The following is a 17,439-nucleotide window of genomic DNA, read 5'->3' as shown; positions in this document are numbered from 1 at the left end:
TATCAATCAATTTTAGTTATATATCACTTTTTTAGTTATATGCAGAGATTATATGAAAGCACTGAACAGTATCAAATTGGAGAATAAAATGATGATGCATAATGACAGCCTCAGTTGGGGCTAGTTCTCCTCTGGCCGGACACCCAGCACTTAATTTCCAGTTCAATTGCATAGATAGTTTCTACAATTTTGAGAATGCAACGGACATGCTATATAATGTGATAAAAGCTCGCTTAAGTATTGAGGAGCTAAACTATGTATGGCTTTATAAGTAATCAAAAAGATTTTAAAATCTATTTGATGTTTAATAGGGAGCCAATGCAGTATTGACAGAACTGGCCCAATATGTTACATACTTCCTAGTTATAGTAAGGACTCTAGCTGCTGCGGTTTAGACCAGCTGAAGGTTATTTATCAAGCATGAAGAACAACCACCCAATAAAGCATTAACTTCAAGGTCATGAATGCATGAATTAACATTTCTGCATTTGACATTGAGAGCATAGGTTGTAATTTTAATATATTTTTGAGATGGAAAAATGAGATGGTTTTTGAATGAAAGATTGGTATCAAACAGCACACACAGTTCCTAACTGATGAAGAAGAATTAACAGAGCAGCCATTAAGTGTTAGATTATTACAAGTGGATTATTACTTTCCTATTTGCTGTCGCTCTCAAAAGTCACTGTTCATTTGCAAGAAGTTGAAGGATTCTGCACATTTTTTTTTGTCCCACTCCCATGAGGTTATATGCCGCACCCACCCACTCCTGCTATATTTTCACTCTTTGTTCACCCACTGTCCTCTCCAACCTGACCGTTCGCCCTAAATTTAGGTTTTCACAATTTTACATATAAATTTTTGCTACTAAATGAAACAGAGATTGGCTAAGAAATAAAAGTGTAGCCTGCACACAATTGTATTTATTGTATTCATTTTGTCAAGATGCTTGAATTTATTTATCTTAAGACGCAAAATTTGTTTAAAATTCTGCTGCCTGTAATATCTTCACAAAAGAGCAGTCTACTACATGACATGAGTTGAAGTCAACCTTTTATATTTACCTTAGCACACAGCAACAGACATCAGCATCGCAGACCTTGTACATCAAGGTATATTTCCCAACTAACATTCAGACAAGAACACAACACTTATAACACAATGACTATTAATTGGATGTTAAAAAAAATCTTTAAAAAAATCTATTATTAAATAATTCACACAACTAAATGCCAACATAATTGCTTAAGATATATAACATGCCATCAACAATATCTTAATATTATCTTACTGATCAGGAACTATGCATTTTTGCGAAAGAACTCTTACATGAAGCATTACTAAGAGTTTCTTACTAACTGGTTCTGTGCAACATGGTCTTTTAGTAAGATGGAGAATGTCTTTCTATGGAAGACCTTCTCGAACTCCTAAATGAAGCATTACTAAGAGTCTCTTACTAACTGGTTCTATGTAACATTATCTTTTAAGTGAGGTATTCTTTGTGGGTTGTACAGTCATGAATATCTAATCTGTACCGCAAGCTCTTACTTGCTCTACATGCCTTTTCACAGTATGGCCCTGTCCCAGAATGGCCTTATAAAGAAAGAGGATAAAGAACCTTCCACTACTGCAGGTATCCACTTTGGTCCCCTGCTGTAGTTCCTCAAATACAATATGGTAACAGCTGTAGCTTTACTTCTACTTTTGGTGGTACTTCCCAGGTTTATACACAATGTTGTACTGATATGCTTGCAACATTACAGCCCACTTTTGCACTCTCTGTGTTCCCATTTGAGGAACTGCATTTCTTTCATTTAACAAATTAATCAAGGGCTTAATCAGTGCAAATTGTGAATGCATGACCATACAAGTACTTGTGAAATTTTTGAAAGCCAAAAATCATGGCCAGGCCTTCTTTGTCCAACTATTCATAATGTTTTTCAGCAGCTCTTAATGTTCTTGACATGAACCGAAGAGGCTTTTCCATACTGTCGCCCAACCCCATAGGGTGAGGTATCACAAGCCAGAACTACTTCTAAATTTGATGAATAATGCACTATGTACATTTGTTGATTTTAGAAGAACTTTAGATTTTGTGAAAGCTTCTTTCTGAGGCTCTTTCCACATCCACTGAACATCTTTTTTAGTAGCAAATGTAAGGGGGCCAGCAGTGTTGCCAGATTTGGAAGGAACTAAACTAATAACTAATAAGCTCTGTCATATGCCAGCAACATACACATTTCCCGCTTCAGCCGCAACCCAGCTTCTTTCAGCCTGGACAATACTTCCACAAGTGTCTTCAAGTGACTTGGTTTACTCCAATCACTAATATATCATCCAGATAAACAACTTCTCCAGGAATCCCTTGCAATAATCCTTCCATTGTTCTCTGAAAGATAGCAGGAGCCAAAGCACCTCCAATGGGGAAGAGACTATGTCTGAATAACCCTTATTCTGTATTCACAGTCAAGTATTTCTTGGAGTCTTCATCTATGATGATTTGTTGGTATGCGTGACTCATGTCCAGTTTTTTTTAACTGCTTCCTGCCATCCAGTCTAGCAAAAAGGTCCTCCATTCTTGGTTTGGGCATTGTTCCAGTGTTGACACTGTTGATTGCAAGTTTGTAGTTGCAGTATAATTTTATACTCCTATCTGGTTCAAGATAGAAACAACAGGAGCTGCCTATTCTGAATACTTAACTTTCCCGCAGCAGACAATTTATCTCTTCCTCTACCTTTGATTTCAAAATGTGTATGGCACTGATCTAGGTAAAAGTAAGTGAAGCGTCAGTCTGCACATGAAGAGTAGCAGTAGTGACTCTTAATGTTTCCAGCTCATCTTTAAACAATTTTCTCATAACATTTGTCTCTTTTAAATCTGCATTCAATGGCATTGTGTTTTCTTTTTTTTTCTGATAAACCTTCCTCAGTTCGACCTTGATGCTGCAACAAGTCTGTCCACTTCATTTATTTTGTAAAGTCAAGCACATGTTTACTTGCGGCTTTGGTGACTACTGCTGTCAAATGTCAAATTTGTTTCTGAAAGCAACCTTCTCTGTAACAAGCCTATCTCTCAGCATCTGATTCAAAATTACGTTCGTAACTAGTCTTGTGCCAAACGATGCAACTCTGCAACATACTTGGTCACAGTCTGTGTTCATCTCACTTGGCTGGGAATTGAAATGGTTTTAGCATTGTTACCAGCTGCTGAGAAGTTCTTTCCCTCGGTTTCACAGTGCTGAGAAGATTTTGCATCACACTGTAAGTTTGTGGTCCCATGACACTTATGAGAATAGCTCTTTGCTTACCCTCATCCTTATATTCATTAGCCACAAAAAAACTGCTCCAGTACCAGTACTAAATATTCTCCCAAGTTTAAGATTTCCCATCAAATGCTCCTAGTGTTCAAAAAGTTCCTGTCGCAATTTTTCCTTGTCTCTCTCGTTTTTTTTTCTCAACTCCCATTATCAGCACAATGCTCCCTCAACCTCTTTCTCCCTCAACTATTACCACAGCTATTTTGCTTCTCCTCATGTTCCTCGTACAAAAAAGGTAGTATCTTCATAAAAGAGCAGTCTATTACGTACTTCTATTTACCCTTAGCAAACAGCAACAGACATCAGACCTTTTACAACAAGGTGCATATCCCAACTAACGTTCAGATAAGAACACAACACTTATAACACAATGGCTACACCTTGTGGTTACTCCAAGATAATACACTGCCAACACAGTAGCAAAAAAAAGTGTCACAGAGAAAATAAAAATGTACGTTGTGCAAGTTGTACAAAAATAGCCTATTAGCAATTTTTTTTGTCTTGTCAAATGTTACATTTTACAACACAGTAGAAAATTGTCGCAGAGAAAAAATAAAGAAATAAATACGACAGATGTCATTTAAAAAATAGCCTAAGAGAAAAATATGATCAAAACCAAGTTAAACGTCAGAGGACAGCGCATCCACACTAGCTCCATTCTTATTCTGCTCTGCACCAACAACCTGCCTGTTCTGTCTGAGGACTGTTCTGGGAATTGACGCGCACATGCTATACATAGACCTTGCCAATAAAACATGTGGCGCAGAAAGTACAGTGAATCCCTGGTCGCTGACAGAGAAAGATAAACTATACTTACTGAAAAAGTGTTGGTGCTTAAAGTGCCTTACTTAGCTGAAATTTAAGCTTAAACTCAAGAGAAATCAAATAAAAATAAAATCTAAATTTGAAAATTAAAAATGTCTTCGAAATATACTTTGCCCTTTTTGATTTCAGTTGGCTCTGTCTCTAGGATTTCATCTTTAGGGGGGCTTATTCCTCAGAGAGAACATTTGATACAAATATCTAAATAAATTATCTAAATAATTAATCTAAATAATACAAATTATCTAAATAAACAGAAAGTATGTTACGGTGCTTATGAAAGCTGTATTACAATTACCTATTAAAGTTACAGAAATTACTAAATGATTCTCAAGATTTTTTTTTTTTTTTTGCTTGATTAAAATCATTAGCCTAAAACAAGAAATGCATGGATCTGCTGTACTTATACACATTCATTATTTTTTTAACAGTTTATTTAAGACTTAACCAACTGCGTTAACTTGAATACTTGTCAAGAAAGCCATTGTGATATGTTGTGATTTGCTTATTTGCTCAGAAAAATGTGAACGTTTTTGACACAATATCTTGAAATTGTGTTTTAATGGCACTATTTGGTGCTATAGTATATGCAGAAAGTGACTTTGGCGCGCATTTGAGATGCAATGGTTAGTTATAGAGGCTTGGGAAAGCTTCACATTATAAGCAATAGAAACAGAAAATCATGCCTGTGTAGTGCTGTGTGCATTCAGGCAATTGTTTGAGAATCCCTGGACTGTACACGTACAACAGCGAATGTGTGAAAAGACTACTGAAAGAGCACAAGTCAAGTAGGTGGCATTGCACATGTGTTGAGCTCATCTGTCCGCACTAATCTGCGATTGAGTATACTTTGTGTGGACGCAGCTGTGTGCGAGATGCTGAAAGTGAAGTATACCTGGGCCTTGATGCCACCTCTAGACCAAGGCTTGACATAACCTGAGAGGTTGATGGCTCCGTTTTAGAGCATTGGTTATTTTTGGATGGATCAGGCCTTCATCGTTGTCAATCATTCTTTTCATCCACTCTGTTTATTTGATGGGCCTAGGTTACTCACCTCTCTGGGTAACTGTAGCACCAGCATTTTAACTTCTAATATCTGGACCACGGCCAGGGGGGTCTGCCCTTCACTATCTCTGATTGGTTCAGACCATGACATGTGTCTAATGTGTGCAATAGTGTTGAACCACAGGGAGACTTTCAGAGTCGCAGAGACTTTTGTCCTCTCGAACAGCTGGTCACACCATTGAGAAATTAGGTTGCACGTGCGACCAAATTGGTTGCACTCTAGAGTCCTGAAAAAGTGTTAGGTTTTACTATCCAAATGGGGATATTTCTACAATGTAGAAAAAACAATTACACAGACATACAATTGCTAAAAGTATACTTGCTATTAAATTGTGATTTTTTTGTACACATTATCTAATTATATGCATTGACTGATTGAAAGAATAATCCAATCATGTGGTATTATTGCATTTATTAACCTAAGCACATTAACTTAAATCTGTTATAGTTATTGTGTTGTTAAACACACAGGAAGGTGAATTTTAAGTGTCATGGAATCATAAAAATGTTTTTTTAAGATGTGAACATATATGAACAGGTCAGTGAAAACAACAACATTCATTATGTCTACTATTAAGGTAAAAATATTTTTTTTATTCATTTTAAACAATTTAGTTTTTTAAGTTCAAAAGTTGATTCAAAAGTTGAATCAACATCACTCATGCATGCATTAATTTGCAGTGGTGGAGATTATGTGTCCATGTCATCAGTTTTCTGTGCTTTTCTCAGTATTATTCATAAGAATGAACTCTTATGATCCAGTCACTGCACTGTATTATGCACAAGGTTGCCTTACATCTGAAAATTTCAATGTCATGAAAGAGCTAACACAAGAATTGCAGACTCTGCTGGACAAATGGGCCACAGAACATGTTCCCGTGCCAGACAAAGAGTCAGGCTATTATACAGGGGGTTGCGTCCAATTCTAGATCTTTTTGGGTTAAACCGCTATCTCAGAAAATACAAGTTCAAAATGTTAAGAGTTAAGATGATTGTTTCTCAAATCTAAAAGGATTGGTTTGTTACAATTAATCTGAAGGACACATAGAAATATTGCCACAACACAGGAAAATCCTGAGATTCGCTTTTGGTGGCAAAACTTACCAACATCAGAAACTTCCTTTCTGTGTAGCCTTGTCACCCCGCACATATACCAAATACATTTGTGTTTTGAATTAATTCATTAATTGAATTTTAGCCCAGTCTCAAGAGCACTTTGACATCGGGATGTTTTCCTAGCTTTTCTCGAATCTCTGCAGTTGAGACTCAATGCCAAGAAAAGCGTTCTCTCTCCTGCTCATTTATGGGTTGTATGGGATTTGGTCACAATGCAGGCTCCAGCATGCATTCTAAACACCCTAAAAAAAATCAAACTAGCCCAGAAAGTTCATTACTTTTAGAGTGTTCTAGGTCTCATTGTAGCTGCTTCCATGCATCCTATAATACCTTTGGTCCTTTATCCGAGGGCCAATCCCCAAAGGCAAATAAGGGATACGAGCCAGGGGCTCTGTACCCATTCAATGTGGCTTACAGTTTCTGACGTTGGGTCCCACTTTATGTCTGTGTTGTTGTCGCAAGATGCTAATGACAGACCGTTCCCTCATGGGCTGGGGAGTGGTTTTGGATGGCCATCCAGCCCGAGAGATCATCTTTTCGCATGGCACATCAATTGCCTCAAAATGATGGCTCTGTTTCAGGGCCTTAAATATTTACTCCAGCAGTTGAGATGCTACCATATTCTAGTGTGAGTGGACAACACTAGAGTAGTCTCTTAAGTAAATCACCAGGGTGGACTGTGCTTGTGCCACTTGAACAAGCTAGTGCAGCAGGTTATACTTTGATCAAAGGACAATTTCTCTCAGGCGGTAGACCTCTTTGCCTCACAGGAGACAGCACAGTGTCCCCATTACAACTCTCTGACTCATCCAACTCCCATGGGTTTATACACGATGGCCCACACTTGGCCCAGACTGTGTCTTTATGCATTTCCTCTGATAGCTTTGCTCCGTGGAGTCTTGGTGAAGGTTCATCAGGGTTTTAACCTCTTATTGATAGTGCCTCATTGCCTGACCAGAGTGTGGTGCTCAGATCTAATATCCATCCTTGGCGACTTGCATTGGGCACTCCGATGAGTAGGGATCTTCTGTCTCAAGCGCAGGGGACAATCTTTCACCCCCGACCCGAGCTCTGGAACCTTGATGTCTGGGCCCTGTGGGGCAACCAATTAAGAGATGCTGGCTTTCCAGCCAACACATCCTGCAGACCCAGTTCACTGCCAGATTGTTTCATTTCGGCTTGCCATGTTCTAATTGACAGGGTTTCTGTGGGAAAACACTCTCTAGCTGCCTGCTTTATTTGTGGTGCCAAGCAGTTGAGGCCGCACACCACAGTGATGGTCCTTTCATAGGATCTAGTCATAGTGCTCGGGGGGCTGGCTAGCACCACTTCTGAACCATTAGAATCAGCACCAGTCAGGCTTCTGACTCAAAAAATGTTTTTTCTAATGGCCATTACTTCTCTAAAAAGAATTGGGGATTTGCAGGCTCCACTAGTCTTGCCATCCTGCCTAGATTTTGTCCCTAGGCTAGTCAAAGTTATTTTGTATTCTCACCCTAATTATCTTCCAAAAGTGTCTTTCCCAACCATAAATCCAGTCGATCTCAATGCCGTCTGTCCTCCGCTGTTCACAACACTGAAACAGGGAAGTCTTCACTTATTGTATCCAGTACATGCTCTTCAGATTTACGTTCACCGTAATAACCAGTGGCGTAAGTCAGAGCAACTTTTTATATGACAAAAATTAACTTGAGGATGTTTCCTTTTCATGCCAATTTATAACCTCCAGGTGCACATAATCAAGTGATGTAACCTAACTGAGGTTATATAAGTCAAACTTTGGTGTGTTTGACACACATGCTTCGACAACTGGTAGAATCAAAGATTGTTCTCATTAGCACTTTTGAGGGCATCTTGTTCACACTTTTTCTGGGAACAGGATTACAGTCAAGTAACCTGAGACAAACTCAGATAGTTCGACAGCTATCAAGCTTATTCATGTTCATATTTATATGTACTCCAGATAGGCTAGAGTACTTAGCCTTCAATGACCTGTCATTAAAGTCATTCAATAACTTACAGTAACAGTCATTTACATCAAATAAATGTCACTGGAAAAATGTCTACTATAAATGTCTAGTATTAATAAAATAAAATGTTGGGTAGATGTTGATGAGAGGCCAGGAAGAAGCTAGGATGGCAAGGTACTACACGGTAATGGACAGTTTATTCAATTAAATTTACTTCATTTATTTAAATTAACAAAATAAATACAATAAAACACTCACTGAAGCTACAAAACACAAAGAAGAAAAATGTTGTCAGCAGCAAAACCAACATCTCAAATCACTTGCTGGGGTGCTTCTTTCAGTTTAAACATATCTCACAGCAGACATGCCTTTCAAGTCAAACAGTTTCAGCTCTCTACCCCCAGCCACCCTTACAACTACAAACACACTAGTTAGGCTATTTTCCTGCCAAATATAAATGGGATGAACCCTCATCATAGGGTAACAAAATCCCAGTGTACATTTCACAATAGACATTTCCTTAAAACAGAATTATGAAAATGAAAATACATAACACAAATACAAATAACAAAGCAATCACTGCATATAAATAACATAGCCACACTGAAACAAACTTTTATATACATATGTATATATATTTATGGTGTGCTATCAAATCTCCCAGTTCAGAAATAAAGTACACTTGCAACATGAGGAGTCAGTGACTGATGTTCATAATAACTTAGATATTCATAGTCCATGAGACATAATCCATATTCAATTTGTAAATAAATACTTTAAAAACATTGCTTCCTTCCAATCAGCCTCAATGTAAACAGAGCCAAACATTTGGCTCTTCGTTAATGGTGTCATCATCCTGATCATTATCACAAAGTTGTAGCCTATTGTTGGAAACTTTTTTTTAGCTTCTTTTTAAGAAGAGACCAGGAGATTCTTGGTAAAGCAGGAATTTTTTATTTCGTTGCTGTAGTCATCTGCAAGAAGTCTTCAAGAAAACTTTAAGAAAATTGTCAAGCAATCTCCAAGAAAATCTTCAAGAAATCTCCAAGCAAAAAATCTAAATAAAACATGTTAGGTTGAAGTATATATGTTTCAAAGGGGAGGAGTACACAGAGGTGGAGACCAGTAAAACAAAAGTATGCAAATGCAATCAGGAACTTAGCCCAGAACAGGAACTTTCCCGATCCTTGATCTATTTAGCATCCAAGTGTGATTCAAATGCATAGGTGAAACAAAAGGCACAGTTGTACCTTAGGATTAGCATTCACACTTGACTTAGGACACCTACCAGATGTTCAAGAACTGAAAGACAAAAGATAACTGTCTCGGGGCTTGGGCTTCCTGCTCTTAGAATGTAAATCACAATACACATTCAGCATATACTGTTATATTGGAGTCTGTGTTTAACCTTTTATAAATTTGTAATACAACACTATTAACAGTTTTACTATTAATACCATGGCTAAACTATGAATAATGTAGCAAAACATGTTTAATTTATTTTTGCCATGGTTTACCTATAGTAGCCATGTTTTTTTTTTATTATAACCATGGTTAATTTATATAAGGGATATTTTTATGTCATTTTATTTTTTATTTTACAGTATGTATTTTTCATGTCAAATCATTACGCCAAAGCACTTAACAGTATCAAATTGGAGAACAGAGTGTCAGTAACGTTTGATGACAGGATTAAACACTACATTTTTTTTAATTAAAAAAAATTAATTATAGTACAATCTACATGTATGCCAAGTTTTTTAGATCCATGTCACACAGTGCAATTTGCAATGATCTTGTAGAAGGCTAAATGCACACTTTCTGACATAAGAGTACCATCTATTCTTGTTTATGGATGGAAAACAATGTGTGTCCTATGTGTAAACCCACTCATCAATTGTGCTGTAAGCTTAGGAAGTACAGATGTACAGCTCATTTTAAACAATGGGTCTCTGCGAACCCTTCACTGACTGTGGAAAATCAGGAAAGCATATTTAAGACTATCATAGCACAATTTGAATACAAAACAACTCTAGACCCCACTGACACAAAACACTGGGCTAGTTTTGAAAATATAGTTTGAAGGATGAGAGAAAAAAAAGTACATGCATGTTTGAAATGAAAAGAGAGTGAGGGTGTACTCACACTAGGCACAGTTGCCTTGAAATGAGTCCCAAGTCCCTCCCCCACTACAACATTCCGAGCCAGAGCACACCTACTTCATGTACAAGATAAAGGCAAGATGAATGCCTGATAAACAGATAATTTATGCCATGCAGTGATTTTCACTTGTATGTACCAGAAAATTAATATGGAGGCAATTGACGTTTATGAAATTATTTGCAGCTTTACTCTCAAACCACAATGTCTGTTCATTAATAAGGAAGACACATTAAAAATATTGATTTAATTAAATAATTAAAAAGTGTAGCATAGTAGTAGTAGTTATAGAATATGTTTGCCGTCATAAGAATGACAGTAGTGCACAAAAAATAGTAGATGTTCTGTGTCATGCATACTGTGGACCAGCCCAACTGAACTGTAATCTAGTCCACCTCTTCCAAGCAAGCCAATGATGGTTATATGGAGCAATCACACAATTTAAACATAACATGGTGCATACTTAGTGTGAGTGAATTCTAATAATATGATGTTGTGCTGTCTGGTCTCTCTAAATATGGCACATAAAAACACTTTTGGTTTTAACAGACCAATTTATGTTAATTTGTTAACATAATCTTTTTAAATTGTATTTACATTTTTAAGAAACAATGCAACTTGTATTTTAGATTAATATAATACATATTGTGCGACCATCTGTAAGAAATGTTTGGGTGTGTGTCACACCCATCACAACAAAATTTATTAATGAATCCTTGAGTATCATGGGAACACGACGACCTAACAACCTAACTCCAGTACTGCAGTAATAATAAAAAAACATTTAGAAGGCATTTGTCTCTCAAAAAATGAATCGCTTGATGTACTCTCAATTGTAAGTCGCTTTGGAAAAAAGCGTCTGCAAAATGACTAAATGTAAATGTAAATGTAAATGCATTAATGTGAATAGCCATCTGTAGTTGTTAAACATGAGGTTAAGTCACTGAAATATCTGTAATGTCTTCTTCTTCTAGTTGAAATCAAAGGAAAAGGTCACAGTTCTGAGTCCAAACGGGAGCACAAGGAGAGGAGTCACCACAGCAAAGAATCCAAGCGTGATAAAGACCGTAGCAGCAATGGAAAGTCCTTGCATCGGCGTGACAGCAAAGACAGAGAATCAAATGTCACTGAAGCCTTATCTCGACATGACAATAAGGACTCTGGATATATTAATGTTGAGCCATTAGCCAGAAGGGACAGCAAGGACAGGGGATATAACTACTCAGAGCTGCCTTCCCGACAAGAGAGCAAAGATCGAGGCAGTAGTACTGATGCACTGCCTCGACAAGATAGCAAAGAAAGGGGCTGCAATAGTGCAGAAACTTTTGCCAGACATGAGAGTAAAGAGCTGCTAAGAAATGGTCTGGACAGCAGGCGTGACAGCCGAGAGAATGTTTGTTACGGGATAGACCTTCTTCTCAGATATGAAAATAAAGATCTTGGTAGAACAGTCTTGGAACGTCAAGGGGATAAAGATGGTGGCAAGCATGTCATTGAGCCTGGTCAAAACAAGGAAAAAAGCAACCACAGTACAGAGAGTATGAGGGGGAGCAAGGAAAGAATCGTGAATGGCAATGATATCATGAGCAGATGGGACTGCAAAGAAAGGGAAGTTCAAACCAATGGGACTTTACCCTGGTATGATGAGAAAGATAGAAGTAATTATAGCACAGAATCACCCAAAGCACAGGACAAGGATACAAGGCATGGCTCTTCAGCTATTGTATCGTCCACCCGGCATGGACGATCCTCCATGAGTCCAAATATAATTTTAGGGAACTCAAACTCTGGTAAGTACATAATTTTATTTTACAGCCCAGCTAAAAAGAGAAGCACAGCTTGTTAATAATATATTTGAATGCTTGGGTGATCACCATCACCATGAATTTGCTAGACCAGCAATAACCAGCCTTATCTATTCTGGATGAGCAACAAAAATCATGCTACTCAAAAGTAGTATTTTCAGGTGGTAAAATAATGTCATAACTGATGCTCCATGTTCATCTGTAGAAACATTGCTTGCAGATTTAATGACAGTTCCAAAGGCAAGACGGTCTTCTTCCACAACAGTATCACCATCTCCAAAAGGCACACCTCAGAGACAGCCAGCTGATGTCCAACAGGTAATGTCTCTATCACAAAACTTATTTGTGCAGCTATAAAATTACATACAGTTGACAACCTTTGTTCTTTCTTTTGACAATAGATGCCCCCTATGCCATGGTTGTATAGTGACAGTACCATGCTGGAAATGATCGAGAGAAAACAACGTCTCTGTCGGGAGATACGGTCTCGACAACATCTTCCTGACCATAGCCCATGCAAGAAAGAAGGCCTGCCTAGCATGTCCAGCTGGAAAAAAATTAACGGGGCAAAGAAGCACAGCCCACCCCCCTACACTACTCAGACTACAGTCTTCTGGGACACAGCCATTTGACTTTGTAGTCTTGTGAGCATATTAGGATCATGCTCTGTTCTTTAATATCAGACAAGGTTGAACCCACTAGTGGATGAGTGGGCTTACCATAGCAATATTTCAGAGGTTACAATTTATGAGGTTTTCATATTATTGTTAATATCTAATATTTTTATATGCAATGTGATTCCTTAATGACTTAGGATCAGTAAATATTTTCTAAATTAAATGCATTATCTTTGCAAAGATTGTGTAGAGTTTTTCTACCATTCTTTTTTTTTTCCTTTTTAACTTTGCAATACACAATCAATCAATTTTCATCAAGCTCTGACTTGCCTTTGTATTTTAAGACCTCTGGAAATTAAGTTTGTGTGGTATATGAAATCTGTTTTTAAACACTGGATGTTATGATGATCGGATTAGGGTTAGCTTCCTTCAAGCTGCCTTTCCACATGTTAGATCATTTATTTGAATGTCTAATATTAAGAAATAAACAAATCAAGTATTTCTCAAAAATCCTTCAAAAGGGTTATATTGTTTTGAACTACATTGTCATTTGCTCTGTCTTTAGTTTTTCTAGTCATTTTAAGTCAGTGCTAGTTTTCAGAGAGTATGCCTCTGATTTAAGGACAGTTTGCTGCACATAGAAAAAGGGTAACAGTTTTTCTGTCTTGATACAGAAAATGTCTCCTTTATGGGAGGTTGTATCAGTGTACTCTGTGTGTACATGAAATGTACAGGTGTAAAACCCAAGGGACAGCACTCTCCTCTTTGGGTCTGTGGCAATAGCTGGCAGGTGCCATTGAGAATCCTCCAAAGTGGAAAGATGGTCAGCCAGAGATTAATGACAATCTGGAATATCAGAGTATTTTTTTTATCTCAGCATTATTTAAGAATGGTGTACATGAACTGACAACTGAAAAATTAGATGATTTTTGTGTAATTTTTTGTATAGAATGACTGTGCCATAATCCAAGATAATGGAGTAGATTTGTATTTGGAAATTTTAAACATACACAACCATCTGTATTAGCAAAACAAACCAATGACCAATAGCTACATCAAGAAAGCAGTACCTATGGCTTCAAGGACTGGTAATAGGGTTTATGGCTAAATAAACAAATAGGCTGTATGCAAGAGAGCTGTAATTTCATAATCCTTTGCCACATATTACCTGAATGGATACCCACTGTTGTCCCTCTACCTCAACCTTTCAAATCAGTTCAAATGATCATTTGCACAACCAATTCACCATCTGCATTGCCAAAGTACTTTCCCTTCCCTCACCCTTCCTCATTTCTTCTTTGACCCCCATGTTTGAAACTCTTGTCTATACAAAATGTGTTGATTTGAAGACCGGCACACACTGACTGAACACAGTTGCAGAGTGTATACTAATCCTATTCGAGAGATATAGACCATTGGTTGGTAGTTATAAATGTTTTGGAGAAATAAAATTACTAAATGTCTGAAATAATGTTTAGGATACAGTATGAAACAGATCAATTTTATTTAACTCAGACTGAAATACTGTTTGGAAAAATATGAAGCTTGTAATACTAATAAACTAAGGTAGTGTGTGCTATACAGTTTCAAACAGGTGGGGGTTGCAATATGTTGTAGTCTGTTCGTATGTATGTGTGCCAAGCAGATGCAGATCATTAATAAACTTTGGATTTCTCTCACCAGAGGGTGCAGTTTGGAAATGGAACAAGCATCACTGAAAAATCATATGTAAAATGTGCACTGTGACAGGCAAAAAGCCTATGTCTTTTGTTGTATGTATGTTGCGTATGAGTGTACGCTTCTCTGTACAGTGCCACTGAAAAAAGTATGATTGTCACAAGAGACTTTTCAAAATTAATAAATAAATATACATTTGGAATTTCTCTGATCTCTATCTCTCTCTGTGCATTAGCTAATCTTGAAAATAATACCTCTGAATAAATATCTAAAGTTTGAGGCTACAGTTATGTAAAGTGATGTTTTATTTACAGTGTGCCAGTGGAAAATCCAGTGGGGAGATCGAAATAGCAAAGTACCAAATAAACCCAAAAATAAAAGAACAAAATAACAAACAATCCAGAAAACAAATATAAACAGATGACTATCCACACTATACCACAGGTTTTGAAATTGCTTATTGCTTGTTGCGAGCCAGGCCTCCCTTCTTATTGGCCAGGCTCCACCCCATTCCTGGAGGGTACCAGTAGCAGGTACGTATTGCAGGTGGTTGCTAAGGTGTTGCTATGCGGTTGCTATGGTACCCATAGATGTTGCTAGGGTGTTGCTATGTAGTTGCTAGTGTAATTAAGGTGGTTGCTAAGTTGGTTGATAGGGTAAACGGGGTGGTTACTAAAGTGTAGCTATATGGTATCTGGGGCTGTTGCTAGGGTGTTGCTATGTGGTTGCTAGGATACTTGGGGTGGTTACTAAGGTATAGCTATGCAGCTGCTATGGTATCTGGTGTGGTTGCTATGGTGTTGCTAGAGAACTCAGGGTGGTTGCTATGGTACCTGGTGTGGTTGCTAAGGTGTTGCTAGGTGGTTGCTATGGTACCTGGGGTGATTGCTAAGGTGTTGGAGTGTTTTTATTCATAAGGTTTAAAGATGTGTAAAAAAATACTTGAGAAAAAAGAACTCAAGCTGTCCGTGAGCTCCCAGAGCAAGACACACAGACTGATGCAATGATCTGAGTTTCACAAAGATATGCTCACAAACACCTGTATTTTTGCTCTTGTTATGTTCTAATGGCACAAATGATGTTCGACTTTGCCAGTAGGAGATCACAAAAAATAACATTAAAGAGGTGTGTGAATTTACAAGTACAATATCAGACACTGTAATATGCTCTGGTCCCCTCCCTGCTTAACGGGGTGATGAGACTGCTGGGTCTCAATAGCTGGATGTCTAAGTGATGCCCTCAGAATAACATAGGTTTTATAGACAATTGGATGACGTTTTGGGGCAGGCTTGACCAGTTGAAAAGAGATGGTCTTCATCCCTCCTGGGGTGGTGCTGCTCTTCTCTCTAGAAATATGGCATATAGTCTTAGATCTCACACTTGACTAACTAATTTGAAAAAGATCAAGATCAGGATGTGTGTGATTTCACTGACAGATACATCTCATGTAAATTACCAGACCCAAACAACGACCCTGAGCTGCATAGAATTAAAATAAAAAAGTGAAGTACAGTGTGCACAGTCATAACTACTTAAAGTCCTGTAGGAAAAATAAAGAAACACTGCAGATTTAGATTTCCTAAACCACCCATTAACAGAACCATGATCACCTGCCAAATCTGTAATGCCAAGCCAGCAGAGGGATCTTCACCTGAGTACTAGCTGTACTCCACCCCTCTGCTCACACGTCATTAATTTCCTGCTTGAGGGATTTATAGCCAATTTCCCTCCAGTTGTTCAGTGCGAAGTATTGCCAGTTCATCTGCCTTACCAAGCATTCTACCTATTCTCTGATTACCTGCCTTTACCTGTCTCTGATTACCTGCCACGTGTATGAGTATGAGTATTTTATAGAAATTTTATCTACATCAAATGTAACAGTTATGGAGAGATGAGCAAAGGACTGCTGGGTTAACGGCTATAATCCTTTGCTGTTAAGAGCTTGGAATGCAAACATGGACATACAATTTATTCTGAATATTTAAAGCTTTATCATGTATAAGGTTTAAACAATGAAACCAAAATGCCTGGTTTAGGACCACAATAATTCATTAGTATGGTGTAGGGCATCCTTTAGAAGAAAACAAACACAACCCCGGGTATTTATTCAGTACAGTAACTAAATTAACAAAAAATAAAACGTCAACAGGTGCTAATATTCCCCAAGAGTATAGCAGCAATGACTTCATGAATGTTTTTACTTCTAAGATTGATACCATCAGAGATAAAATTGTAACTATGCAGCCATCAACTACAGTTTCACATCAGATAGTGAGCTTTAGATCCCCTAAGGAAAAATTACACTCTTTCTCTATTATAGGAGAAGAAGACTTGTACAAACTTGTTAAATCATCTAAACCAGCAACATGTATGTTAGACCCTATTCCATCTAAACTATTAAAATATTTGCTTCCAGAAGTCATAGATCCTATTTTGAACATTATTAATTCATCATTGTCATTAGGATATGTTCCCAAAACATTCATCTGCTTCTATCATCGGATCGTGGTTTTATCTCGTTATTAGTGCTATTAGATCTTAGCGCAGCATTCAATACTATCGATCACAACATTCTCTTGGATAGACTAGAAAACTATGTTGGCATTAGAGGAGGCGCCTTAGCATGGTTTAAATCATATCTATCTGACCGCTATCAGTTTGTAGCAGTAAATGAAGAGGTATCATATCGCTCAAAAGTGAAATATGGAGTTCCTCAAGGCTCAGTGCTAGGACCGTTACTTTTCAACCTGTACATGTTACCTCTGGGAGATATTATCAGGAGACATGGTGTTAGCTTTCACTGCTATGCTGATGATACTCAGCTCTATATTTCAGTGCAGCCTGGTGATACACCCCAAATTGAGAATCTAACAGAATGCATAGTCGATAT

At 37.7% G+C, this 17,439-nt stretch overlaps 1 protein-coding gene across 2 annotated transcripts in view; it reads left to right on the top strand.

Annotated features, from left to right (window-relative positions):
• The window catches only part of nyap2b (neuronal tyrosine-phosphorylated phosphoinositide-3-kinase adaptor 2b), a 32,589-nt gene extending 17,834 nt beyond the window's left edge, over nt 1-14,755 (top strand). Inside the window, exons 5-7 of one of the 2 annotated variants that reach the window (XM_043254235.1) lie at nt 11,425-12,240; nt 12,476-12,573; nt 12,657-14,755. In XM_043254235.1, coding sequence (XP_043110170.1) covers nt 11,425-12,240; nt 12,476-12,573; nt 12,657-12,887 — 1,145 coding nt within the window. In that variant the 3' untranslated portion in view covers nt 12,888-14,755. Of the gene's footprint in view, nt 1-11,424; nt 12,241-12,460; nt 12,574-12,656 lie in introns of both variants that reach the window. The other variant, XM_043254226.1, reaches the window with a different exon arrangement.
• The last annotated feature ends 2,684 nt before the right edge of the window (nt 14,756-17,439 follow it).

The sequence above is a fragment of the Puntigrus tetrazona genome, chromosome 2 (assembly GCF_018831695.1).
Source record: "Puntigrus tetrazona isolate hp1 chromosome 2, ASM1883169v1, whole genome shotgun sequence".
Lineage (NCBI taxonomy): Eukaryota > Metazoa > Chordata > Actinopteri > Cypriniformes > Cyprinidae > Puntigrus > Puntigrus tetrazona.
Note: the sequence above shows the minus strand (reverse complement) of the source record. Positions and strands in the feature narration are given on the sequence as shown.